The sequence below is a fragment of the Mastigoproctus giganteus genome, chromosome 14, assembly GCF_048544385.1.
Source record: "Mastigoproctus giganteus isolate SK-2022 chromosome 14, ASM4854438v1, whole genome shotgun sequence".
Lineage (NCBI taxonomy): Eukaryota > Metazoa > Arthropoda > Arachnida > Uropygi > Thelyphonidae > Mastigoproctus > Mastigoproctus giganteus.
Genome location: NC_143588.1, coordinates 123,812,371 through 123,840,219, shown reverse-complemented (window position 1 = coordinate 123,840,219; position 27,849 = coordinate 123,812,371). Strand labels below are relative to the sequence as shown.

Below are 27,849 nucleotides of genomic sequence, written 5' to 3'. Positions count from 1 at the left end.
TTTTTCATCGAGTTACATTTTGAAAAGTCTCCTTTGAAGAGATTGTCCTCTGATGGAATTCACAATTTTGAAAGCAATGTCCATAATACTTTTAGTATTTAATCTTTTGCTGGCTAACACTTGTTGGTGAATTATACAGTGGCAAGTCAAAAAATCTGGGAATTCATCATCCTTTTGGCACAATGCAATGAATCCGTTAAGATGCCCCATCATTGCTTTAGCTCCATCTGTTGTTACAGATACGAGCTTAAATAGTGGTAATTTATCAATAAAATGTTTGAATGAGTTAAAATATCAAGACCTCTAGTTCTTTCTTTGAACGAAACCATACCCAGCAGTTCTTCTCTAGTGCAGAATCATCGAAAACCATACGAATAAAAATGAGCAACTGAGCTGTATCACTGACATCTGTAGATTCATCCAGTTGTAAAGAAAAGGACACAAAATTAGCAACATGAGCACGCAATTGTTCGCTCACATTTTTACTAATTTTTTCGATGTGTCGCATCATAGTATTTCGAGATAATTGCAGATCTTGGAGGGCACTTTTAATTTCATTAATGTTCTTAAAATTTTCAAAAAGAGAATCTGTTATTTCTAAAAATGAGACTTTGATGAATTGACCATCAGAAAATGATTTGCATTTTTTTGCAAGAAATGACTCACTTTAAATTATACTACAGCTATGCTTTAGATTGTAAATTAGGTGTCATGAAGAAATTTTGTTGCGCGAATAATCTGGATTTAAGTTCTTCTAAGGTCACTATTCGGCGGAAAATCCGATTGGTATTTACCATGGAGTGTTGAAGTGTCTTTCTAAATTTCCTTTTTTGGGTATAGCCACAGAAGCATTGCAAATCAGAAAGCAACATTTTTCTTTCACCATTACAAAAAAGTATTCTAGTTCCCACTCTTGATGAAAATGATACGTTTTACTATTTTTCCTACTATTCGTTTTAAATCAAAATGTGTTAAATTAACATATAAGTACTGTCCAGTTATTAAATCAGCAAAAGCTATGCTTACCGATTAAAACACTGAGTTGAGCGAACTGAAAAAATATTCTGTCTGAACAGCTAACATAGGATAATTGATGAAGAGGATTCCCGAATGAGGAAGTTGTTTCCAAAATAACTAGACAAACGTACCACCGTTTATTGCTCTGTTTGGTTATATCCTTATAAGAATCAGTTTTGAATGCCTTTGTGATATTTCTCTAAAGCTATTTTTGGAGGTCACGACCATAAAACAATAAAAACAATTTGCATTTTTCGGTTTATTGAGCATTTCTGTTAATTCAATCTAATTATAAATGGGTAGTAAACTCAATCTTATTGCATTTGCAATAATATCGACAGCTGGAATTCTGTGGGATTTTACGTTATTATGTGAAATGTGTTTCTCCTTCAATGAAATCTTCAATCATGCAAAAAAAAAAAAAAAAATAACAAAAATAAATTTTTAAAATCTGCTTTCCATTCCTATTTTTTAAGCTTCATAAAAAAAAAAATAAATAAAAAATATAATGCACAGGTAGCGAAACCCTTTGCGCAATATAAAATTTTGGTAGTATACCTGACCGCGCAAATCGAGGGATAACTGTATATTTAAAATTCGTTGTGATCTACTCGTTGGCCATCCCTGTTACATAGAATCAGCCAAAAAAAAAAAAAACACACACACCTTTCTCATTTCACCCATCCACTCGCTCCAAATGTTTGTCTAGTTCTGTTTTGAATCTGTATAAGCTATAACCTTCTATAATGACAGATGGAAGTTTGTTCCAGCAATCCACCCACTGGCTAAAGGCAAACTTCTGCACATCTATCCTACAACTGTCTTTCCCCAATTTGAATTTATGCCTTCCCAGGTGATTATTCTGAGCAAGAGGTAAAATCCCATCAGCATTGAGCATGCTCAAACCATTCAAGGCTTTATACACCTCGATCAGATCACCTCGCAGGTGCCGAAGTCTCCAGACACTGTAATTTGCAAAACTTAAGCCTTTCTTCGTAAGAGCAACCCTTTGTTCCATTCACTAATCTTGTTGCCCTTCTCTGTACTCATTCTAACAGCTCTGCATCCTTCTTAAAATGAGGCCTCCAGACCTGTATACAGTACTCAAGGTGTGGTTTGACCATTGCCTTATCCATGCTAGAAAAATTCCGGTATATCATTGACAAGATACCATGAGCTACTCTTGCAGACCATCTGCACTGTTCAGAAAACTTCATATCTGTCTTCACAATTACCCCCAAGTCCTTTTCACTCTCTACCACTGTCAGTGTAGTATCACACAGTTGATACATGACTCTGGGGTTACTGCTTCTCACATGCAGTACTTTATATCTGTCAATGTTAAACTTCAGTTGCCACCTCTCAGCCCACCTGCTCAATTTTTCTAGATCCTGTTGCAGCAGCATACTATCATTAGTGTCATTAACAACCCTGCCAACCTTCGTATCGTCTGCAAACTTGGATATTAAGCTTGACATACCATCCTAAACATCATTTATAAATACAGGACTCCACTAATAACATTACTCTATAAAGAGCAGTGTCCATTGATTACCACTCTGTCTTCTCCCACTCAATCATCCATTTATCCCTAGCACAAATTTGCCTCCAATGCCACAGTGCTCCAATTTGTGCAGCAGTCTTCTATGTGCAACAGTATCAAAAGCCTTTCTACGTACCCAGCAACCTGAATGAAATATAGACAAATGTATTTGATCAGTGTATTGAGTAGAGTTGCTGACCTGTTGAGTGTAATAAAAATGCCTGCAAAGTAAAAGTAGATTATCTGAAAATAAATAAAATTAAGATTAACACAAAAATAAATAAAATAATAAAAATAGTACTTAATGTGAAAATACTTAATAGTAATTTATTACTTTTATGTTATTTTTTAATTTTATTTATTTTTAGATAATCTACTTTTACTTTGCAGCCATTCTAAATTTATTCCATTTTTTTTACACTTGAGGTCAGCAACCCTACTCAGTACACTGATCAAACACATTTATATATATATATATATATATATATATATATATATATATATAAAATGTAATTTAAAGTCAAAGTAACAGTTGATGGAAAAATAAAAATAAAAAATGAATAAGCAAGGTATGACAAATGCAGCAATAAAGGATGCAAAAGTATATAAGCATGTAAGAATAGATAAGTCTGATAAAGTTTGCATAGATGGAGGTGAAAATTACACAAAGTGCCAAGAGGAAAAGGGTAAGGATAGTAGAAAAAAGAAGTAATGTAGATTTGAAAAAAGCAAAAGAATGTTAATATCCTAAAAGTTATGATGAATTAAGAAAATTATGGGCTGATTTGCAAAGCCAATTTGGAGGTGAAGGAATTGTAAAGAAAAAATTAAATAAATAAAAAAAGTAAAATAAAATAAAAGGTGGTAGAGCTGTCATCAGATATGCAGCAGCTCCATCTCCATCAAATTTTCACCTCCATCTATGCAAACTTTATCAGACTTATCTATTCTTACATTGCTTATATAGCTTTTATATATATATATATATATATATATCTTTGCAAATAGGATTTAATAAGTATGATAAATTTTGATGTAGCTGCAAAGATAGGAGTGAAAAATACAGAAGGAGTTAAAAACTAGAAGGGTGAGGATAGCAGGAAAAAGAAAGAAACAATGTGAATATCCTATATATTATGAGGAATAATGAGAATTACAGGCTGCTTTTTTTTTTTTTTTTTTAAGCATTAGTTGAGGCATATGATGCATGATGCAAGAAAGCAAGCTTATAGAGCATCGGCCAAAAAAAAAAAAAAAAAAAAAAACAACTTCCTATTTCACCCATATGGTCTCTCCAAATGTTTGTATAGTTCAGCCTTAAATTTATTTAAGCTATCAACTTGTGAAAGTCTGTTCCAGCAAACAACTACCCACTGGCTAAAGGCAAACTTCCGCACATCTATTCTACAACAGTTTTTCTTCAATTTGAATCTATGCCCCCTCAAAGCCTTGTACACCTCAATCAGCAAGAAATGCAAAGCCAATTGTACCTTGTCCAAACTGTGTGTGAGAGCTGCTTTATTTCGCTTCTCTTCCAATTTTATGGACGAGCATAGAAATGCAGTTCCTGATGCATAGTCCCCTGATGAAATACCTGACCATGTATAAATATTTACTTTAGCTATCATCAGATTTTTTTGCATTTTTGCTACACCCCTTTTTCGACCTACAACTAAATTTGTCTACCCATTTTTGACGACTATCTCACTTTTTATTTGTTTAACCATTTTGTATTTACTTTACAGTTCCCTCACCTCTAATTGACTTTGCAATTCAGCCTATAATTCTTTTAATTCATCATAATATACAGGATATTGTCATACTTTCTTTCTTTTTACAAACCTACAACACTTCTAGTTTTTGGCACCTTGTGTATTTTTCACTTCCATCTTTGCATCTACGTCAAAATTTATCAGACTTATTAAATCCTACTTGGATATATATACTTTTGCATCCTTTACTGCTGCTTTGCATGTTTCTGTGCATCTGTCATACCCAGTGGTGAGCTGTGAATATTTTAACAATGGGCTCGCAGTTTTTCAGACTTTCTACTGAGTAAATCTGATCTGTCACGGAAGTGATGTCATACATGGCTTCTGTTAGAGGCACTTCCCGTGCTTGCACTACTAGTAGTGTGATTAGTGTGATGCATTTTTCATGACCGGTATGATATCTTGAGTCAGGGGCGGATTTAGGATGGGAGTGGACAGATGCGGCTTGTTACCCCCATAACCATGCATAAAAGTGAAAGTTTAAAACATTCCTATCTAAAAAAAAACAAAAAACTTAAAAACCTGGTGGTCATGCCTCGCCTTACAATGATAACTGAATACGACAGTGTCTGGAGTTCGAATCTATTAGAATTTTTGAATAGTATGATGTCACAATCATGCTTCCTTAATTACTTCTGAAGTAAGTATGAGCAACAATACAAATATTTGTCAACAATTTTTTTTCTGTCTCGCATTTTCGTTACATTCCATTGTTAGGTTTCCCTAACAGCTGTGTATGTCGCTTCAACTACAACATCGGTACATCAATCGGTGCAATTTTACAGAGATATTTAGATATGTTGCTGAGAACTAGGGGACATAAATTCAAGTTACGGGGGGAAATGTTTAGATTGGACTGCAGGAAGTTTTATTTTAGCCAGCGAGTTATAAATTACTGGAATAAGTTGCCTTCATGGGTGGTAGAGGCCGACAGTTTGGGGAAATTCAAAGGTCATCTGGATAGTACTTTCAGGTAAGGGAAACGTAAGGGATGATAGGTTTAATTTCCTTTTTATTTATATTTTATTTTATTTTATTTATATATATATATATATATTTTTTTTTTTTTTTTTTTTATTAATTATTATTATTTAGTTATTTATTTATTTTTTTTTGTTTTTATCATTGTTTTGTTCGGATTTTTTTTTTTTTTTGGCTGGTGCAGCATAAGCCATAGGCTTTCTTGCACTATGCAGCCGTTACTAATACTAATAATGACAATTTCCCACTTGATGTTTTTTAAATTTAGATATTCTTTATTTTTGTATTTAAAAAATATTAAACAATATAAACATTTTGGTAATAAAACAAGTTAGTGCATAGCATCATTTTAGTTGCGATGCTTATGCACTAACAATGCCATTTCACCAAAGTAGGTGAAATGGCATCAATTTTTTACATTTCATAATGCAATATCAGGGCAACTCGTGGCGGATATTGCATTTTCGCCAGTGGAGGAGACTAATGTTACTTATTCTCAGCAGTATCTGCCAAGAATAAGCAACATTATGTCAAGTGTGGGGGGGGGATATTCTCTACAGCTTGATATAATGGAAGTGACATATTGCAATTGTTTTCATCGATATCCATAATTGGATATGTTGGACGCATTAAGTTCTGAATTACTTAGTGGATTGTTGCTCTGTCTTATTGTAATTGTGACCTTTTAAGTTATGTTGAAACTCCAAAGGAGCTCATTATTCCAACTTGGTAATGAGTTTAATGAACAGAATGTTAAGCAATTAGAAATCCTCAGTTCGAAAATGCTTCTCATAGGCTGAGTACAATATTTATAAATTCTGAAATAGTACTTAAAAATGATCTTCAAATTATCTGTGTGTGTCTTTTAATTTTTGTGTAGTTAATATTTCATACCCTTAAGGTCATTTTACCTTCTAAGAAGTTGTCCATTTTAAGAAGTTCTAAGCATCCACTCCCTTGGAAAACTTCTTATCCGGGTTCTACTGTATGTTGAACTTTTTCTGTTCATCTAGCTCATAAGCAACCATGACAAAATTAATCACCATTTAGTTAAACATAATTTTTCTCTAACAAAACCATGTTGGCTCTGTGTTCTTCAGAATGCTATTTCTATCTAAATGTCCCTGGATTGCACTCTTAATCATTGCCTCCGAGATTTTCCATACTATTGAAGTGAGATTAACTGGTCTCTAGTTACTGACTTCGCTCTTGGATATATAAATATACTTCACTCTGACTTCACTCTTAGATACTTAAATACATAATGGCTTTAACTGCCTTTATGTATTTGTGATATGTTGGCACCTCTCCAATCCAAAGGAATCTCCTGAGTCAAAGATGCCATCATAATTAACCTCTTAGGTGCCTCCGTAGCCAGGTGGGAAGAAGCAGCAGTGCGTAGTACACGCTTCTTGATTAGACCGGGGTTCGAGCCCGTCACCACCAAATACGGAGGATGCGGAAAGGTCACAGAATGACCACCACATATCCTGGAGCAATATGGCCTTAGTTGCTAATGCTCTTAAAAACCAAAATAACAAACATAATTAACCTCAGTGTTTTGGTATCCTCTCTGGCTGCCTCCCTCAAAATTATTGGGTATATGTCATCAACTCTAGGAGCCTTACTTGCCTTTAGGCTCAAAAGTTTTTCTAATAAAGAGTCTTCATTGCAGATGACTGTTTATTAGAAAAACAATTTCTTCACTACTATTTCTTAAATTTGTAGGCCCACCGGTGACACACTTCAATTGAGCAAATATGTATATTTGTGGCTGCTTCGGAAACGTCATTCAGCAACAAACACAAACAGAAGAAAAGAAGTTGGCATAGTGTGTTGGATGAGAATTTAATAAAAATTTGGAATATTCTACAAAAGCTTTATTAGGAAATTATTTTTATTTATTTTTACTTATTATTTTTTACTTATTTTTTTTATATCCTTGAATAATAAATTTATGCTTAATAAACTGTGTTAATATACTTAATTTGTTGTTCTTATTCCAAAAACATTACTACTAGAGTTACAATGTCAAGAAAAAAAATTTTAGAGTACTTTTCATATCCTTTTAATTTTCAATTTTTCCTGATAGCAAAGAATGAGTACCAGCACCTATATTTTTTTTTTTTTTTTTACAAAAAAAGCAATGCATACACCTATTTGATTTTACCATTCCTCTTTGTTTGGTTAATCCTCTCTCATTTTTTCCAGGGCACTACTAAAAGGGACAGGTTGTGAATTAGGGTTGAATTTGAAAGTGTCTACAATTCTGCCCAGAAACGATAGGAGGGAGTATATGATGAGAGCCTTATCGATCATTTCAGCCCTGGAGAGATTATGCAAGGCTCAAGGGGTAGAAATTTTCTCAGCCTGGTCTGTGCTTGTTAACAGGAGATACTGCTTCTACAGTGATGGGATACACATAAATAGAAAGGGTGCAAGAATATTTACAGATGCTATCGAGGCAGTGTTAGGTGGGTTGGAAAACTGCTAGCCTGGGGGAATACACAGACTAATAGATTAACAGCAGCTGCTGACAGAGGTGAAAGAGATTCTTGCACTGCCTCTATTGAATTTACCCCGGGGGCTCACATCTGGTGAGTATGGGCTTGGCAAACCTAGGGTCCTGAGCTGGATATCATCATTCTTCTCTTTCTTGGTGATGCCTTTCTACTTCTCTCTCTCTCTCTCTCTCTCTCTCTCTCTCACACACACACACACACACACACACACACACACACACAGGGGGTAACTCGGGAATTTTTTTTTTTTTTTTTGGCTGGTGCAGCATAAGCCTCAGGCTTCCTTGTACCATATGGCTAATAATAATAATAATAATAATAATAATAATAATAACTTGATTGGATACTATGATGCAGTCACAAAAGAACTGGATGCAGGGAATAACTTTGATATTATATACTTGGATCTTAGAAAGGCTTTTGATACTGTTGCACATGGAAGACTGCTACACAAATTGGAGCAGTGTGACATTGGAGGCAAATTGCTGCTATGGATAAAGGGGTGGTTGAGGGGGAGAAGACAGAGAGTGGTAATCAATGGACACTGCTCATCGTGGACTAATGTTATTAGTGGAGTCCCTCAGGGCTCAGTGTTGGGTCCATTATTGTTTTCTGTATTTATAAATGATATTGATGATGGTATATCAAGCTTAATGTCCAAGTTTGCAGACGATACAAAGGTTGGCAGGGTTGTCAAGGACACTACTGACACTATGCTGCTGCAACAGGATCTGGAAAGGTTGAGCAGATGGGCTGAGAGGTGGCAAATGAAGTTTAACATTGACAAATGTAAAGTACTACACATGGGAAACAGCAACCCCAGAGCAACGTATCAACTCTGTGGTACTACACTGACAGTGGTAGAGAATGAAAGGGACTTGGGGGTGGTTGTGCAGGCAGATATGAAGTTCTCTGAGCAGTGCAGACGGGCTGCAAGTGTAGCTCATGGAGTATTGTCAATGATATACAGGAATTTTTCCAGCAGGGATAAGGAGGTGATTATTCCATTGTATAAGGCAATGGTCAGGCCACACCTAGAGTACTGTATACAGGTCTGGAGGCCTCATTTCAAGAAGGATGTAGAGCTGCTGGAACGAGTACAGAAAAGGGCAACAAGATTAGTGAATGGAACAAAGGGGTACTCTTACGAAGAAAGGCTTAAGTTTTGCAAATTACAGTGTCTGGACTAGGCACCAGCGGGGTGATCTGATAGAGGTGTATAAAGCCTTGAATGGTTTAAGCATGCTCAATGCTGATGGGATTCTTCCTCTAGCTCAGAAAAATCACATGAGAGGGCATAAATTCAAATTGAGGAAAGACAGATGTAGGACAGACGTGCGGAAATTTGCCTTTAGCCAGCGGGTGGTTGGTTGGTGGAACAGACTTCCATCCCTTGTGGTGGAGGTTGATAGCCTAAATAAGTTTAAGGCTCAGCTGGACAGGTATTTTGAACGAACAGAGGGGTGAAGTGGAAGTGGGTTTTTTTTTTTTTTTTTTTTTGGCCGATGCTGCATAAGCTTGCTTTCTTGCATCAAATGCCTCTACTAATGCTAATGCTAAGTAGCACCCACTGATTACCACCGTTTGTCTTCTCCCCCTCAACTATCCTTTTATCCATTGTAGCAACTTACCCTTAATACCATTCTGCTCCAAATTGTACAATAGTCTTCCATGCGCAACAGTGTCAAAAGCTTTCTTGAAATCCAAATAAAAGATATCAAAATTATTTTTTGCAGTAGATGTTTGCCTGCACTACAGCAGCAGCAATGCCAACAACATTGCAGGAAAAAGGCACTATTAGTGAAGCTGTACTATCAGAACATCAACAATGCAGCTGCGGCTATCAGAGAATTCCGATGTCAGAAGGCCCACGGGGACCTATGACTGTTTGTGCTGTCCGCAAAATTATTGCAAAATTTGAAGCGACAAAACATCTTGGTGTTCAACCAGGTAGAGGTTGAAAACGAGTGGACTCCTCTCATGTTGAAGATGTGGCTATGGCTATCGTGGATTTATCGAGTCAATCTCCACGTGGTAGCGCACATGTTTCTCGTGAAGTGGACATGCCGTATTCCACTGTAAGGCTAGAATGCGTTTAGGTGTTGCAGTACTGTCTTTACAAGACGCACATGCTACAGCAGCTAAAGCATGGTGATACAGATATTCGTTTCACATATGCACTCTCAGTTTCTGGTGCGAATGACAGTGGATATCGCTTGGCCATGGAACATCATTTGTAGTGATGAAGCCCACTTCTGCTTAAATGGACAAGTAAATACACACAACTGTTACATTTGGACAACAGAAAACTCTCGAGTTATCCAAGAGGTCCCATTGCATTCTCCAAAAGTGACAGTGTGGTGTGGATTTATGGCCACATTCATGATTGGGCCATAATTTTTGAACAGGTAACACCGACTGAACCCCGCACCTGTTCCATCACCGGACAGCGATATCATAAAATGTTGGAAAATTTCGCAATACCAGAGCTGCAACAACATAGGTGCCTTCAGGATACCATATTCATGCAAGATGGTGCGCCACCCCACATCCACCGTTGTGTCCAAAGACTGCTAAGGTAACACCTTACAGATGAATGGGTCATCAGCCGTTGTTTCCAGATATGTTGGCCACCCCAATCACCGGACCCCCCTCCCCCCCCATGTGGCACCTCAGTAGCCAGGTAGGCAGGAGCAGCAGTGTGTAGCACATGCTTCTTGATTAGAGCAAGGTTCAAGCCCATGCCCACCAAATATGAAGGATGCGGAAAGGTCAGGGAATGACCACCGCATATCTCCGGAGCAATATGGCCTTCATTGCTAATGCTCCTAAAAACCATATAACAAACAAACAAGCAAACAATCACCCCCGTGTGACTTCTAGTCGTGGGGTTTTTTGGAGAACCAAGTGTATCGCAAAGGATGTCAAACTGGCAGATCTGAAGGACAGCATTAGATGTCCTGTGCTGGCTATTCCAGTTGACATGTTACGTTCTGCTGTAGAAAATGATGTTCTTCGAATGGAAACTGTTGTTGAGCCAAATGGAGGATATGTTGAAAAACTGTAGCACTGTTCGAGTGATTTGTATTGCCACAGCACCATACAGTGACAATTTTTGTAATTAATTTTTTTTCCCAATAAATGGCGAGCGCATTCTTTGTTGTACCTGTTGTCCAAATTTCTATTCAGTATGAGCCTTAGAACTTGCTCCATAGCATTGCCCTCTATATAGGGATACTTTAATTTTAATAACCCTGTAGTATTTTTATGAATTTTAGTGGAAATATTAAATTACCAATTTGTGAGGTAAATGACATCAAAGTTAAAATTGTTTCTTTTGTAATATATGTTAATAAGATGAGGAACTGCATCATTGCAGAGTGCAATATTCAGATCAAGGAAGTTGACTGTGCAATTAGCAACATTTTCTTTATTGAGTTTAAGTTCAATGGGGTAAATATCTGCAGCTAAGCGTTGAAAGTCGGAATTTAAAACTAAGATGTCATCCACGTACCAGAAAGCTAAAAGTTTACAATTCGGATTGCTAGTAAAAAAATAATTCCTCATAGTAGTATAAAAACAGGTTAGAAACAAGGCTGGATATTTGTGAACCCATGGGAACTCCGATTATTTGCTTGTATGCTTCTTTTTTTTTTTTTTTTTTTGGTAGACATTGGCGCATAGGCTTCTGTGGCCATAATGCACCTCCCAAGGTTTTTGCAGTACTTTGATCCAAGTCCGAGGCGGGAATCGAACCCGCGACCTTTGGGTTGCCAGGCAGGCACTTTACCCACCCGGCTGCTTGTATGCAAGCTTGCCATCGAAAATGAAGTTATTGAGTATGCAAAGATTGACGAGGTTGTCCCAAGTACTCTCGTGAATATTAAGTTTCTCATAGTGTTTGTTAAACAATTGTTTTAGCACAAACACCAGTAGGTTGAGTGGGATGGAAGTGAACAAGTTTGTGAAATCAAAAGTTTTAATACTGGTTATAGAGAGATTGGATCTAAAAATGTTTAAAACAAACAGCTTGGTTATTGTTAATAATCCAGGTAGTAGTAAGATTGCTGAAGATGGTTTTGAGTTGTCTGAAGAATTAGGTAGAAGCCACTATTTTTGGAACTGGTTATGAATCTGAAACCTACCAGTTATTTTGTGGAATTTGGCAATCATATAAAGGAAGGGAAGGGTAGAGTTTTGTATTTTGGTGTGCAGTTTTTTATGTAAAGCTATAAGCTTTTTTATTGTAGATTTTTAAACCTAATGGATGGTCATAATTGAAACAGTGATATATATCAAATTTATAACGGTTGTTGAAAGGCAGTAGGTTATTGTGTTTGTTTAGAATAGGGGACCAAGGTATATTGTCACACCATTTATGGAGAAATATAGTATTACAATATTCAATGCAATGAGAAGTAATAGTTCCATTTCTAAAGAGACTGATGTCTTTTATTATGTGTTTAAGCTGAATATTAGTGAAGGTGAATTTATGGCTGGATGAGACAAGTGCTTTAAGAACAGACTTTTTAAAGCTAAAAAGGAATTGGTAAATATTATGCAAATCAAGTTGAATTTGATATTTTTATATGGTTATTTTTTATTTTAAATTCAAAACATGCTTGTGGTATCAAAAAAACAAAAACCGTATAAAAATATCAAATTCAACTTAAAAATTCAATTTTAAAAATTTGCAACCACAAACAAATTGCCACTAATTTATGTAATATATCGCTTAATGATCTCCCATGCCATTGCAATAATCCAGTTTATGCTCCTTTTGTGGATCAATATCATGGACATATCATAACTGGAAATCTTAACATCATAAATGACAATAATCTAAAAACAGCTTTGAGTAAAGGATCCAAATTCATACCCATTAACAGAGTTAATCTTAATAACATCAACAAATATATCTAAACCAAAAAATTATATATCTAAACCTTACTCATTTTGCCAACAAGCTTGCTTTTAAATATACTATTCCACATGAAGCTTTTCAAAACTGGACAAATATTATCTATCAAGACATCAAAAAAACTATTGCCAAGTCCTACAAACTTTCACTACACTCCATTCTGCAATCTGGAAAAAACATATTTTAGAATTACAGGACAATTTTATTATCATCCCAGTTGACAAAGCATCCAACAACTTTGCTATCTTCTGCAAACAATTCTACCTCAACCAACTAAAAACTGAAATAGAGAATAGTTGCACATATACACCATGCAGTTGCCATCCTGCTTCTACAATAAAAAAGCTTATAGCTTTACATAAAAAACTGCACATCAAAATACAAAACTCTACCCTTTCCTTCCTTTATATGATTGCCAAATTCCACAAACAACTGGCAGATTTCAGATTCATAACCAGTTCCCAAAATAGTGCAAGTTCTGGTTAAAGCATAACCAGTTCCCAAAATTGCTTCCCTGCAAGCAATTCTTCAGACAACTCAAAACCATCTTCAGCAATCTTACTACTACCTGGATTATTAACAATAACCAAGCTGTTTGTTTTAAACATTTTTAGATCCAATCTCTCTATAACCAGCATTGAAATTTTTGATTTCAACAACCTGTTCACTTCCATCCCACTCAACCTACTGGTGTTTTTGCTAAAACAATTGTTTAACAAATACCATGAGAAACTTAATATTCACGAGAGTACTTGGGACAACCTCGTCAATCTTTGCACACTCAATAACTTCATTTTTGATGGCAAGCTTGCATGCAAACAATAATCGGAGTTCCCATGGGTTCACAAATTTCCAGCCTTGTTTCTAACCTGTTTTTACACTACTGTACTATGAGGAATTATTTTTTACTAGCAATCCCAATCATAAACTTTTAGCTTTCCGGTATGTGGATGACATTTTAATTTTAAATTCCGACTTTAACCACTTAGCGGCAGATATTTATCCCTCTGAAATTAAACATTTCAATAAAGAAAATTTTGATAATTGCACTGCCAACTTCCTTGATCTGAATATTACACTCTGAAATAATGCAGTTCATCTTATTAACATATATGACAAAAGAAATTATTTTAACTTTGATATCATTTACCTCACAAATTGGCAATCTAATATTTCCAATAAAATTCAAAAAAATACTATGTATTCAAGCTATCAGATTAGCCTTAAACATAGGCAGCAACCAAAGCAATACACGTTTTTTTATAACAAGCTTTTAAATAATACTATACCTCCTTTAGAGGGGAACAGGCATTCTGTGTGTTATCATACACTCAGTCTAAAATACTGACGGATCTAATATTTTTCTATCTCAGAAGATTTAGGAGAAGTCCGGTTGGCTTGCCTCCCTAAAATTCACTCATGCACACCTTCTCGATGATAAGCCCTGTTACGTCACTTAGGTGGCAACGAACGTGTAGAGTGGTTCTCTTCAAGATGCCTGGTAAGCATGAAGAGGAAAAGACCAAACCCTCCAGCACATGATAGCACGACGAAACAAATGACCCTCCGTCCCGAGCGGCTTTCACTCCCCCTCTTATGGCAGCGAGAGGATCAGAGTGAAAGCAGAGGGTGCTAAGAATCTCTGGGTATAACCAGGCTGCCATGCACGGAAACTGAACTTGGCCTGTTACAACGTAAGGTCACTCATCGGTGATGACAGGATAATAGAACTGGAAAAGGAATTAGAAAATGTGAATTGGAATATAATCGGTTTGGCTGAAACAAGAAGAAATGAATCACTTATAAGCTGATCAAGTGGAAATCTGCTGTTCGCCAAAGGAAACAGTGAAAGAAGCGAAGGTGGAGTTGGCTTTCGGGTCCATAAAGATATAAAAAACAACATTTTGGAATTCAAAAGTGCATTACCAAGGGTGTCAAGACTACTACTCAGTGGCGCCTCCGTAGCCAGGTGGGCAGGAGCAGCAGTGCGTAGCACATGCTTCTTGATTAGACCGGGGTTCAAGCCCATGAGCCACCAAATACGGAGGATGCGGAAAGGTCAGGGAATGACCAAGGCATGCATATCCCCGGAGCAATATGGCCTTAGTTGCTAATGCTCCTAAAAACCAAATAACAACAACAACTACTACTACTACTACTCAGGATTTCTAAGAGATACAAGCTAAAGGTTTATGACCAACATCGAGCCATGATGATAAAGAAGTTGAAGAAATGTACACCGAAACTGAGTCTTCTGCTCATCTAGAAGACTCAGTTTTGGTATACATTTCTTCAACTTCTTTATCATCGAGCCATGATGATAAAGAAGTTGAAGAAATGTACACCGAAACTGAGTCTTCTAGATGAGCAGAAAACCCACTACACAATCATTATGGGGGACTTCAGTGCTAAGGTTGGAAAGAGACAAAACAGCGCAGAAAGGAGAGCTATAGGAAATTTTGGAATGGGTGAAAGAATTGAAAGAGGAGAAAGACTTGTGCAATTTGCAGAATGTCGAGGATTGTCGGTAATGAACATTATTTTCAAGAAAAGGGTGAACAGAAAGTGGACATGGAAGAGCCCAAATGGATTAACAACTAATGAAATCGACTTTATCCTCACTTTCCAAGAAACCTATAGGTAAAAAGAAATCCAAAGAAAAAATTAGTCAAGAAACACTTGTTATGATGATCTGAAGACGACAAATGAAGAGTAAGAAAAACAATGACAGGGAGAAAATTGAGTATACTAAGTTATGCAAAGCCATTAGAAAAATGACTCAGAGAGGACATAAGAAAATTTAACACAAGAAAAGTAGAACAAGCATTAAGGGAAAACAAACGATTTAAATCAGCAGTCATGGTCAGTAATACAGAAAGACAAATGATACTGAAACTGAAGAATAGCGATGGTGTACTTATGAATAGCAGAGAAAGCATAATTCAAATAGCAGAAGACTACTATAAAGAGTTATACAAGGAGCGAGGGAATGATGCCAGCAGTGGGGAAGGTGGATCACAAATTAGTAACACAACATACCCGATATCCTTCCTGACGAGGTAGAACATGCGTTGAAGAAAATGAAGAATCAGAAAGCTCCGGGGGAAGATGAAGTTACTGTAGAGTTGTTAAAATTTGGAGGAAGAGACATGACACAAAACTGGCAAGACTCTTCACAAAATGCATTAGAAAAGGTGTGATGCCTAAGCAGTGGAATAATGCAATCATAGTTTTGCTGCATAAGAAAGGAGATAAATCAGAAATTGGAAATTATAGACCAATTAGCTTGTTATCCCATATCTTGTTCACAAGGGTCATTACTAACAGATTAGAAAGAATACTTGATGAGAATCAACCGAAAGAGCAAGCTGGCTTTAGAACAGGATTCTTAACTATGGATCATTTTCACATAATATCACAGCTAATGGAGAAAGCAAATGAATATGAAACACCATTATGCCTGGCATTTGTGGATTATGAAAAGGCATTTGACCCCATACAGCATAAGGCAATGTTTCAGGCACTGGAAAGACAAGGCATAGATACCCCATATATTATGATTAACCTAAATTTTTCATGTGCATTGTCAATTGTCTCACTAAATTTTCTAGCTAAATAAATGAATTGCCTAGAATTTTATTAACACAGTCAGAGGCCCCAGGATAACTTGTAGTTACCAGATAAAATTAATGTAGGCGAAAAAAATTGTGTATAAATAAGTAATTAATTATTTATATATAATAGTACACGGAAGAAGGAGTGTACGCTGACATGCCTATTAAGAAAGGAAGTCATACAGCATATATAGTAATATATTCTTTATAAAGTGTAAATAATAAATGCACATTACTAAAATTTTCTCTCAACTTTTTTCCATCTTCCCATTCATATGATGAGTGCATTTTAGTAATAGTGATAATTTATGCAAGGAAGCGCAGAAGAGAGAAAAAAAAAAAAAAACACATCACATGTCTATTTCCTATAATAATATACCTAATTCTTCCTTCCATAAATTTATTCAAACTAGTTACCTTTACAAAAGCAAAAACCCTTCCCTTTATCCCAGATGGTAGTTATCTCTTTGAGTAAAACCCACTTCAGCACACTATGATTACTGCTATCTAGTGGTTCCTTGATCTGCATATTCTTAATGCATGAAGAATCACTACTTATAATGAGATCAAGAAGATTACTCCCTCTGGTTGCTTCCCGATCATGCTGCTGCTGCAGAAAACAGTCAACCAATAAATCCACCAAAGCCTTCATAGTGTGTGAGTGACCAATCCACAAATTCCAGTCAATATCTGGGAAAATAAAATCCCCTATTATAAGACTCTCTGATTTACTGGGCTCACTCTATTTCTCTGTACAGTTGTTCATTGTACTCATCAGAGTCATTAGGCCTATAACACACTCCTACTCTCAATTTTGATTTCCGGTGCTTATGTCACACCAAACTGTCTCGACACTGCACTGTCCAACCACGTCGACTGGCTGTATTTCCTTAGATTTTATGTGTTTCTTAACTAAAAGCATAACCTCTTTTCCCTTCCTATCCTGTCTATCCTTCCTGTACACATTGTACTCCCCAAATTTCATTTCTGCAATCCTTATCTATGTGTGACACCACATCTCTATTATCCCAACAATATCTCCTTTTGATGTTTTGACCAACACCTCAAATTCATCAAATTTATTTACCAAACTCCTAAATACCCTAACCTAACGCAGTCCATGTGTGTACTTGTACCGGAATGACTCCCAGCAGTCTTTGAAATCCCCTGCATCTTGTTTTTCAGGCTGTTTCTCATTTCAATAGAAGCAGTGCAAGAATCACTTTCACATCTGCCAGCAGCTACTGTTAATCTATTAGTCCATGTATCCCCCTCAAGCTAGCAGTTTTCCTACCCACCTAACACTGCCTCAATAGCATCAGCAAATATTCTTGCATCCTTTCTATTTAAGTGTATCTGATCCCTGTAGAAGCAGTCTCTCCTGTTAACAAGCATTCCTGTTAACGACCATTCTGAGAAAAATTCTATCCCTTGATCCTTGCACAATCTGTCCAGAGCTGAATTGATTGACAAGGCTCTCATTGTATACTCTCTCATATCATTTTTGGGCAGAATTGCAGACACTTTCAAATTCAGCCCTAATTCACGGCATTTTTTTCAGCAGTGTACTTGTTAAATAACCTGTACTTGTTAAGTAATTCTGCCAGTCTCCTACTCTTAATATCACCTTTTGTGTCCTTAAAAGATGATATCAGCTCTACAACATCATCAACCTTTGCCCATGGAAGACATAGCCGGGTCCTGTTCCACCTATCCTTTTTGCACAATATGTTCCCCATTTCCCTGACAATAGAGTCACCGACAACTACTAGTTCCTGTAGGACCAGTGCATTCTGCCTTGGAGGTTGCAGTTGTGCTGCGTGAGGGTTCAAGTGCAAGCTCTGGCTTTGATGTGGGCAGCTGAGAGCTTGATGGGCCTCTCAATTTAGATCCTTCGAGGGCATCCACCTTGTCCTTCAAGCTCCCATATAGGGCCATAGTAACACTCAGTTGTTGTCTAATTTCCTGACACTCCTTACATCGTGCGCACACAAAGACATTACCTTTGGTAATATTATGTCCCGTCCTTGATTTCTCGGCGCCTCCATAGCCAGTTGGGCAGGAGCAGCAGTGCATAGCAGATGCTTCTTGATTAGACTGGGGTTCGAGCCCGTGATCACCAAATACGGAGGATGGGGAAAGGTCAGGGAATGACCACCGCATATCCCCGGAGCAATATGGCCTTAGTTGCTAATGCTCCTAAAAACCAAATAACAAACAAACCTTGATTGTTCCACAAACATCAAACAAGCAGAACATTTTAAAAGGCTGTGATTCAGAGGACAACCCCCCCCCCAGTTCTCCCCCTGAGCCACAGGAGTTTCATTTAAAGTTTTTGAGTTGAATGTATACTGAGAATATTATATATAAGGGGAATGGAAATTATCCTTAAAATTTCATTAAAATTAAAAAAAAAAAATAAATGATATCATTAAAAATGGTTTATTTTTCAAATAGGCCTCTGGGGTTGGGCATATTATAATATAAACTTTTAGTAGTTTACACCAACTTTGCTTTGCAATAATAAAACAAAAAACAAAGTGAATAGTTTAATAAACCGATATTACTAATTTACAAAAGGTAAATAAAACAAAAAGAAGAAAATACATTAAAATACACTAAAATATACAGAATATGTGGGGGAAACAAAATGGCGTCTAAAGGACCATCTGGGGGAGCACACGAAGGCGATAAGGAATGCAGATTATGCGAAATGAGCCGTGGCGGAGCATTATTGGGAGAAGCAGCATCAAATCTCCCCGGATGAAGCTATTATCATCGACCGGGCACATAGGTTTTGGGACCGCAAGTGGCTCGAGAGCTTGCGGATTAATTCCATTGGGAGCAACATTAATAGAGATGGGGGTATGCGGATTCATCCCCTCATTGAGACAGTGATCCTTGGAGGGGATGAACGATTCCGCCTGATGTGCTCCCGAGCCACTTCCAGTTTCGTTACGTATGAGAACAATACATGTGTTATTGAATCATGTGACATGTGCCGTGAACCTGCAGGTATTTAAGATTGCACTGCAAAAATAAAGCGTACTATTGAGAAAGAAGGCGGAGCCTTCGAAAGCTTCAGATTTTAGCGCTTTTAATTCTGTATATTTTATTGTATTTTAATCTATTTTCTTCTTTTTGTTTTAACTTTTGTAAATAGTAATTTATTGTAAATTAGTAATATCGGTTTATTAAACTATTAATTTTGTTTTTTGTTTTATTATTGCCAAGCAAGGTTGGTGTAAACTACTAAAAATTTATATTAAAAATGGTTTATTCCCATTGTTTAGAGAAATTCAAAAGTATACAGATACACTGAACAAAATCAAAGGTGGGTGATGATTGTGAGGTGAGGTATACGAATTGAAAATGGTGTCATTTTCAATTCGTATACCATAACAGAAGGTGTAATGAAATAACTGGATTATTTAAACCCAATCTGATACTGGAGTGAAAAGAAACTGCTCAATAACCTAGCAGGTTATTGGGTAGTTGCTTTCTAGTTTATGTTTACTATAACTGTTTAAAGAGATAGACACTGTTCTGTATAAGAATGGTGGTGTCTACAGCATACCTTAAAAGAACAAGTCGCATGCTTAGTGTTGTGACTTGTTCATCCAGAGTCAACAGTTTCGCAAGTAGTGTTGCCAATAAATTAAAAATGCCACAGTTCCCTGGTCAAAGTGCAATGCATTCATATGGTCTTATTATTCTGTCATCTGTATAAGTGAGTGGGCATGATCCCAGGTTGATTTGCAGGTTGAGTGGGCTAAAAAAACTTAAACTAAGGGAAAGGACATCTATTTCCCCTCCCAACCACCATCACCTAAGAGATCTGACCTTTAAAAATCATCCAGTCTCTGACAGGTCTGGAATCCTAACCTGCTTTAGATAGGAAACACACGCTACTGTTATGGTGGATAGCAAATATTTATATAATACCAGTAACATATCACATAAGCATTTACATTTGAACAGAAATAAATGGCAAATGCTCATGGGATGATGCCAGATAACAGAGAAACCAAGAAAATTATTGCTATATGCATAAGAAATTAAAAATAGAATTATTAGAATTTTATCATTTTTCAGAAGAATTATGAATTCTGAGAATGAGGCAACTCCCCACACTGAAAGGTACAACATAAAAAAAAAAAAAAAAAAAAGTTGATAGATGTTCTTAATGAAATGACAAAGGAAATGTAATTAGCTTTAGAATTAAAAAGATATACATTATGTCATATAACAGAAATTTTTTGCCAACTAAAAAAATTATATATTTTTAAACATATCAAACATAGTATGCATTGTGTTAATTTTTAAGTCAGATATATTCAAGACAGTCAGAAAATAAATGTCTAGTATTGTCTGTTTTATGATGATGACTGGCTCATTCTTCTTTGCAGAGCAGATTGTGAAATCCAGTGAATGGATCTCCAACAAATACAACAACCTGAATACCTTGGAGGGGTACGTGCACCTAATACTGTATAAGGATTGAAGGCTAAGAAGGGAGATGTTGTTGCGACTGACATAGAATATAAATTTTTGTAGGTTGTAATTTTCAAGAAATATTAGCCTCACAAATAAGGAGTCCAACTGTAAATGGATATTTTTATATTATATACTTTGATATTATATACTTGGATCTTCGAAAGGCTTTTGATACTGTTGCACATGGAAGACTGATACACAAATTGGAGCAGTGTGACATTGGAGGCAAATTGCTGCTATGGATAAAGGGGTGGTTGAGGGGGAGAAGACAGAGAGTGGTAATCAATGGACACTGCTCATCGTGGACTAATGTTATTAGTGGAGTCCCTCAGGGCTCAGTGTTGGGTCCATTATTGTTTTCTGTATTTATAAATGATATTGATGATGGTATATCAAGCTTAATGTCCAAGTTTGCAGATGATACAAAGGTTGGCAGGGTTGTCAAGGACACTACTGACACTATGCTGCTACAACAGGATCTGGAAAGGTTGAGCAGATGGGCTGAGAGGTGGCAAATGAAGTTTAACATTGACAAATGTAAAGTACTACACATGGGAAACAGCAACCCCAGAGCAACATATCAACTCTGTGGTACTACACTGACAGTGGTAGAGAATGAAAGGGATTTGGGGGTGATTGTGCAGGCAGATATGAAGTTCTCTGAGCAGTGCAGACGGGCTGCAAGAGTAGCTCATGGAGTATTGTCAATGATATACAGGAATTTTTCCAGCAGGGATAAGGAGGTGATTATTCCATTGTATAAGGCAATGGTCAGGCCACACCTAGAGTACTGTATACAGGTCTGGAGGCCTCATTTCAAGAAGGATGTAGAGCTGCTGGAACGAGTACAGAGAAGGGCAACAAGATTAGTGAATGGAACAAAGGGGTGCTCTTACGAAGAAAGGCTTAAGTTTTGCAAATTACAGTGTCTGGAGACTAGGCACCAGCGAGGTGATCTGATAGAGGTGTATAAAGCCTTGAATGGTTTAAGCATGCTCAATGCTGATGGGATTCTTCCTCTAGCTCAGACACATCACCTGAGAGGGCATAAATTCAAATTGAGGAAAGACAGATGTAGGATAGACGTGCGGAAATTTGCCTTTAGCCAGCGGGTGGTTGGTTGGTGGAACAGACTGCCATCCCTTGTGGTGGAGGTTGATAGCCTAAATAAGTTTAAGGCTCAGCTGGACAGGTATTTTGAACGAACAGAGGGGTGAAGTGGAAGTGGGTTTTTTTTTTTTTTTTTTTTTTTTGGCTGATGCTGCATAAGCTTGCTTTCTTGCATCAAATGCCTCTACTAATGCTAATGCTAATGGATAGATTAGAAACAGATGGAAATATAGCATTAGCATTAGTAGAGGCATTTGATGCAAGAAAGCAAGCTTATGCAACATCAGCCATAAAAAAAAAAAAAAAAAAAAACCCACTTCCACTTCACCCCTCTGTTCGTTCAAAATACCTGTCTAGCTGAGCCTTAAACTTATTTAGGCTATCAACCTCCACCACAAGGGATGGAAGTCTGTTCCACCAACCAACCACCCACTGGCTAAAGGCAAATTTCCGCACGTCTATCCTACATCTGTCTTTCCTCAATTTGAATTTATGCCCTCTCAGGTGATTTTTCTGAGCTAGAGGAAGAATCCCATCAGCATTGAGCATGCTTAAACCATTCAAGGCTTTATACACCTCTATCAGATCACCTCGCTGGTGCCTAGTCTCCAGACACTGTAATTTGCAAAACTTAAGCCATTCTTCGTAAGAGCACCCCTTTGTTCCATTCACTAATCTTGTTGCCCTTCTCGTTCCAGCAGCTCTACATCCTTCTTGAAATGAGGCCTCCAGACCTGTATACAGTACTCTAGGTGTGGCCTGACCATCGCCTTATACAATGGAATAATTACCTCCTTATCCCTGCTGGAAAAATTCCTGTATATCATTGACAATACTCCATGAGCTACTCTTGCAGCCCGTCTGCACTGCTCAGAGAACTTCATATCTGCCTGCACAACCACCCCCAAGTCCCTTTCATTCTCTACCACTGTCAGTGTAGTACCACAGAGTTGATACGTTGCTCTGGGGTTGCTGTTTCCCATGTGTAGTACTTTACATTTGTCAATGTTAAACTTCATTATAGGTGCTAATTCAAAAGAGCAGTGGCTGGAAAATGGCAATAGAAAAGGTATGCGGCAAAAATTGAACATACTTGTTGAAAAATTAAAATTTATCAAACTCTGATAGGGAGCTAAATGATTTTGTAATAACTGAGAGGAAAGCGGAAGAGAAATTGATGAAGTTTAGCATCATCAATCGGAATCTCATGATTATGAGAGCATCCTTGGAATCAAAGGAGGTCGCTGCAGACTGGAGAAGTGCAAATTATCTGCAATTCGCAAAGGTGCATCAAGAGGTGACACAAGTCATTAAAGACCTGTTAGTTTAACTTCTGTTCCAGGGAAAACAGTGGAAAAGAAGGAATGCAGGACTGCAGTTACAGTTCAGATACATTGTGGGTTTGTGAAAGGGAAATTGTGTCTGACCAATTTGATTGGATTATCTTCAAAAAGGCCTACGAGGTTGGGAAAGTTCATATTCATAATAACTATACTCAACACCAACCATGCAATTAAATAATATTAAATATAAAATATAATATAAAATATGTATATGTAAAAGTAAAATAAATAAAAACCGGTCTATTTACAATAATATAATAAAAGTGCTAAAAATTAAAAAGGTATAACTAAAATCCTTCAAATACTAAAATATAGGTGACAGTAGCTTTTGGAAGTGACCGCCTCCTTTCTCAACAGTGTATTACTATTGTACAGCACATCCTTAAGTAGCAGGTCCACAGCACTCACACACGTGGTTCGAGAGGAACATGATCGGTATTCCCCACCTGCGTACTGGGACCGGAAATGGCTCGGGAGCGTGTTATACAGAACCGATCGTCCCGTCGAAGGACAACGGCCTCATAAAGGAGATGCAAACGAATACCCTATCCCCATTAATGATGATATTGGATGAGCTGATTCGCAAGCTCTCGAGCCACTTGTGTTCCCAGAACCCATGCTTTAAATTAAATATTATTTAATTGCATGGTTGGTGTTGAGTGCAGTTATTATGAATTTGATTAGATTGTAGTTGAGTGTAGTTATTATGAATTTGATTGCATTATACTACAATGTGGTCACAAAGTAACTGAATGCAAAAATAATTTATTTTGATATCATATACTTGGATTTCAGGAACAGTTTTGAAACTGTTGCACATAAGACTGCTGTACAAATTGGACTAGAGTGGCACATTAGCAGAGGCATATTGATGCAAGAAAGCAAGCTTATATAGCATCAGTCAAAAAAAAAAAAAAAAAAAAAAAAACCTTTCACGTTTCACCCATCCATTCACTCCAAAAGTTTCTTTAGTTCAGCCCTGAATTTATTTAAGATGTCAACTTCCACAATGACAGATGGAAGTTTGTTCCAGCAATCAACCACTCGTTGGCTAAATGCAAATTTCCACACATCTATTCTACAACTATCTTTCCTGAATTTGAATTTATGCCCCTCCCACTGAATTGCCCATTAAGGACAAGTTGCTGTTATGGATAAAGGGATGGCTGAGTGGGAGAAGACAGAGAGTGGTAATTAATGGACATTGCTCTTTGCAAACTAATGTTATTAGTGGAGTCCCCTCAGGGTTCGGTGTTGGGCCCATTGTTATTTACAAAATCATTTAGCTCCCTGTTAGAGTTTAGTAAACTTCTGTCCTCCCCTTCTTTACAGAATTCCTCATGTGTGAATATAGATGCAAAATGCTCATACAGTTTGTAAGCCATCATCAACAGTCGAACCACCAACATCAAGGGGACCAATCCAATTCATCCCCTTCCTTATAGAATTTACATAAGTAAAGAACTATTTGTTGTTTTTATTTGCATCCTTTGCCAAGGATTTCTCGTAATCTGCCTGCCTAACCTCCTTTGTGATTTGATTACAGACTACTTTTATCTGCATAGGCTTCTGTGTCACCTGATAATTTATATGCATCCCACACATTTTTCTTCTCTGCCACAAGCCTCATTAGTTCATCTGACATCCATTTAGGCCTAAATCATGAACAGTATTTCTTAGTTGGCATGAAAAGCCTATATGTGCTATATCATACCAAAGTTAGGTGGCTGAGTAGAGCAAATGTCCTTAAATGGTATTTTTCTCTTCTTCATGAAATTAACAAATTTCTAACAGAAAAAGGAACTCAAAAGGAATTTTCTGAATCAAAATGTATTTGGGTTTTTGCTTTCTTAACTGATATCGTGGAGCGTCTGAGTAATTTAAATTTAAGATTACAAGGCAAAGGAAAGTTTTTATCGGATATGTTCACTGAGATGAAAGCATTTGAAGGGAAACTGATTATTGTGGTGAAAAAATTTTGTGCATTTTTCTTGCTGTAAAGAACTACAATCTAAGGGAGAAACGATTTCTCAGCCTTCTCTAGAAAGATTACATAGATGCATTAAAAATTTTGCAGGAGGAATTCAAGAACAGATTCAAAGATTTCCATATGTATGCAAAGGAAATAAAAATGTTTCAGAAGCCATTTGATATATTCCTAGAGGAATCATCTGAAATCTATCAGATGGAATTAATTGACCTACAAGCAACAGATGTTTTGAAGGACACATACAAGGAAAATAATCTCTTGGATTTTTATTCAGGACTTCCGAGAGATAGGTACATCGACTTAAAAGCATTTGTAGTGGGAATATTCTCCACTTTCGGAAATACATATATTTGTGAGTCAACGTTTTCTAAAATGATCAAATCTAAATACAGGACTCAATTTCTGATGAACATTTACATAAAATCTTAAGGTTATGTGTAACAAACATTGAAGTAGATATTGAGAAACTTATAAATAAATTGCAGCCTCAAGTGTCTCATTGAACATATGTAACCCAGGGGCTCACTTCTGGTGAGTATGGGCTTGGCACATCCAGGGTCCTGAGCTGGATATCACTATTCTTCTCTTCCTTAGTGATTTCCTTCAACTTCCGACTCTCTCTCTCTCTCTCTCTCTCTCTCTCTCTCTCTCTCTCTCTCTCTCAGGGTAACTCAATTTTTTTTTTTTTTGGCTGGTGCAGCAAAAGTCTCAGGTTTCCTTGCATCATATGGCTGATAATAATAATAAATTTAATTTGTATCAATTAATTAACAAATATGTAATTTGTATTTGTAATAAGAAATGTAAAAAGAAATGCAATTTTATGACATGGAAGAAGAATAAGTTATTCAAAAATAAATATGTATTTATCATGAATTTATTTTGTTACATGTGTCATTGACTAATGTTATTTATCTTTCAAGCAATGTATCCATTCTTCACACTTAATTATAGATGGACACAATTTGTTCATTTTTAGGTTAACATTACTGTATGTGAGTAATTTTTAGTGGCTGCCCTGCATTCTATTCTAAAGCTTAGAAAACAAATACATCGAATTGTTTTTAGTAAGATCTGTGAAGAAATGCTAGAAGTGGTTTTAGTTGGGGCCCTAGTGAACTTGCAGACTGCAAATGTGGCCCATTGAAAGCAAAAGGTGGGGACCCTGATTTAGAGAAAATGATTAAAAATAACAAAAAAAATACATACATATACACATATATAGTAGAGGCTTACCGAGTTGAGTTTTTGCTCTAATTGTGAACTGCGAGCAAGTGCCATTCCAGCCCAAGAATCAAGACGTTCATAATTTATACAAATGTCCAAAATATAGAACTTAATTGCTTTGCTAAAAAGTAAAATAAAAAGAATTTTTTTAAACATAGGGAATTATATTTATAAAAAGGCAACTTTAAACATAGTACAGTTTTTTTTTGTGAACCATGAAGCATAAGGGTAGAACAATATTGTACTACAATTTTTTTTATTTTCAAATGACAACTCCAAACACTAAAGGTTATTCGAACTAAATTAATTAAAAGTGAAGCATTCTACAGCTGCCAACAGCAGCTGCAGAATGCTTGTATGTGACAAAAAATTCCTACCTCAACAGGTACCAAACTGTAACACAACTGCTGCTTTTGAGAGTTGACTTAGATAAGCTACCCACGGGCTCACATCTGGTGAGCATGGGTTGGCTCTCTCTCTCTCTCTCTCTCTTTCTCTCTCTCTCTCGGGGTAGTTCAGAAATTTTTTTTTTTTTTGCTGGTGCAGCATAAACCTCGGGCTTCCTTGCACCATATGGCTAATAATAATAATAAACAGTTAAGTTTAAATCAATTATAAGTATACACTAAAAGGAGATGTCAATGAACTGCAAAGGTGAAAGAGCAAATACTTTGTGCTGTGCAAGTACCACAAGAAGATTGTCAGGGTGAAGTAAATGATTCATATGCAGGAGTATGGAGAACATTACAATTGGACAGCAACTGTACTCATATTATGCACAGTATATTGATAGTGACTGGAGAGAGTCCGAATAGTGTGTATGCAGGAGGACATTGTCAAGGCTACGTTATGTCAAGGATCTATGTCAAGTACACGATCGAAGTGAGTGGTCCTTTAGACACCTCAGATCACAACATGGTGATTGTTTCTTCTCAAATAGAGCCTTTATCTCATGGTTATTCCTAGCCTTGTGTTGTTTGGCATTATAAGAATGCAAAATGGGATGACCTGCGAGATTTCTTTTCCTTAGTCGCATTACTGTTTCAAAATTTCTGATGTCAATGTTTGCTCAGATCATGTCAGTGAAATTATTCTTGTAGGAATGGAATCCTTTATTCCACACTCCACTTTAAAATCTCATCCTTTATCTAAAACTTGGTTTTCCAATAAATGTGCTAAGGGCTGTTCAAGAGAAGAACGTTGCATATCGTAATTGGCTTGTTTCCAATTGTTCAGTTTCATTTTCTACCTACACCAAAGCTCACAACAATTGTAAAACAGTTATTAATCAGTCCACACTAGATTTTGAACA

The 27,849-nt window shown here is 36.7% G+C and overlaps 1 protein-coding gene across 1 annotated transcript in view; it reads right to left on the bottom strand.

Moving 5' to 3' along the window:
- Positions 1-27,849, bottom strand: part of LOC150075707 (calcineurin-binding protein cabin-1-like) — a 1,104,404-nt gene that overhangs the window by 370,923 nt on the left and 705,632 nt on the right. The window contains exon 31 of the mRNA XM_090388624.1: positions 26,547-26,658. Coding sequence (XP_090244750.1) covers positions 26,547-26,658 — 112 coding nt within the window. The remainder of the gene's footprint in view (positions 1-26,546; positions 26,659-27,849) is intronic.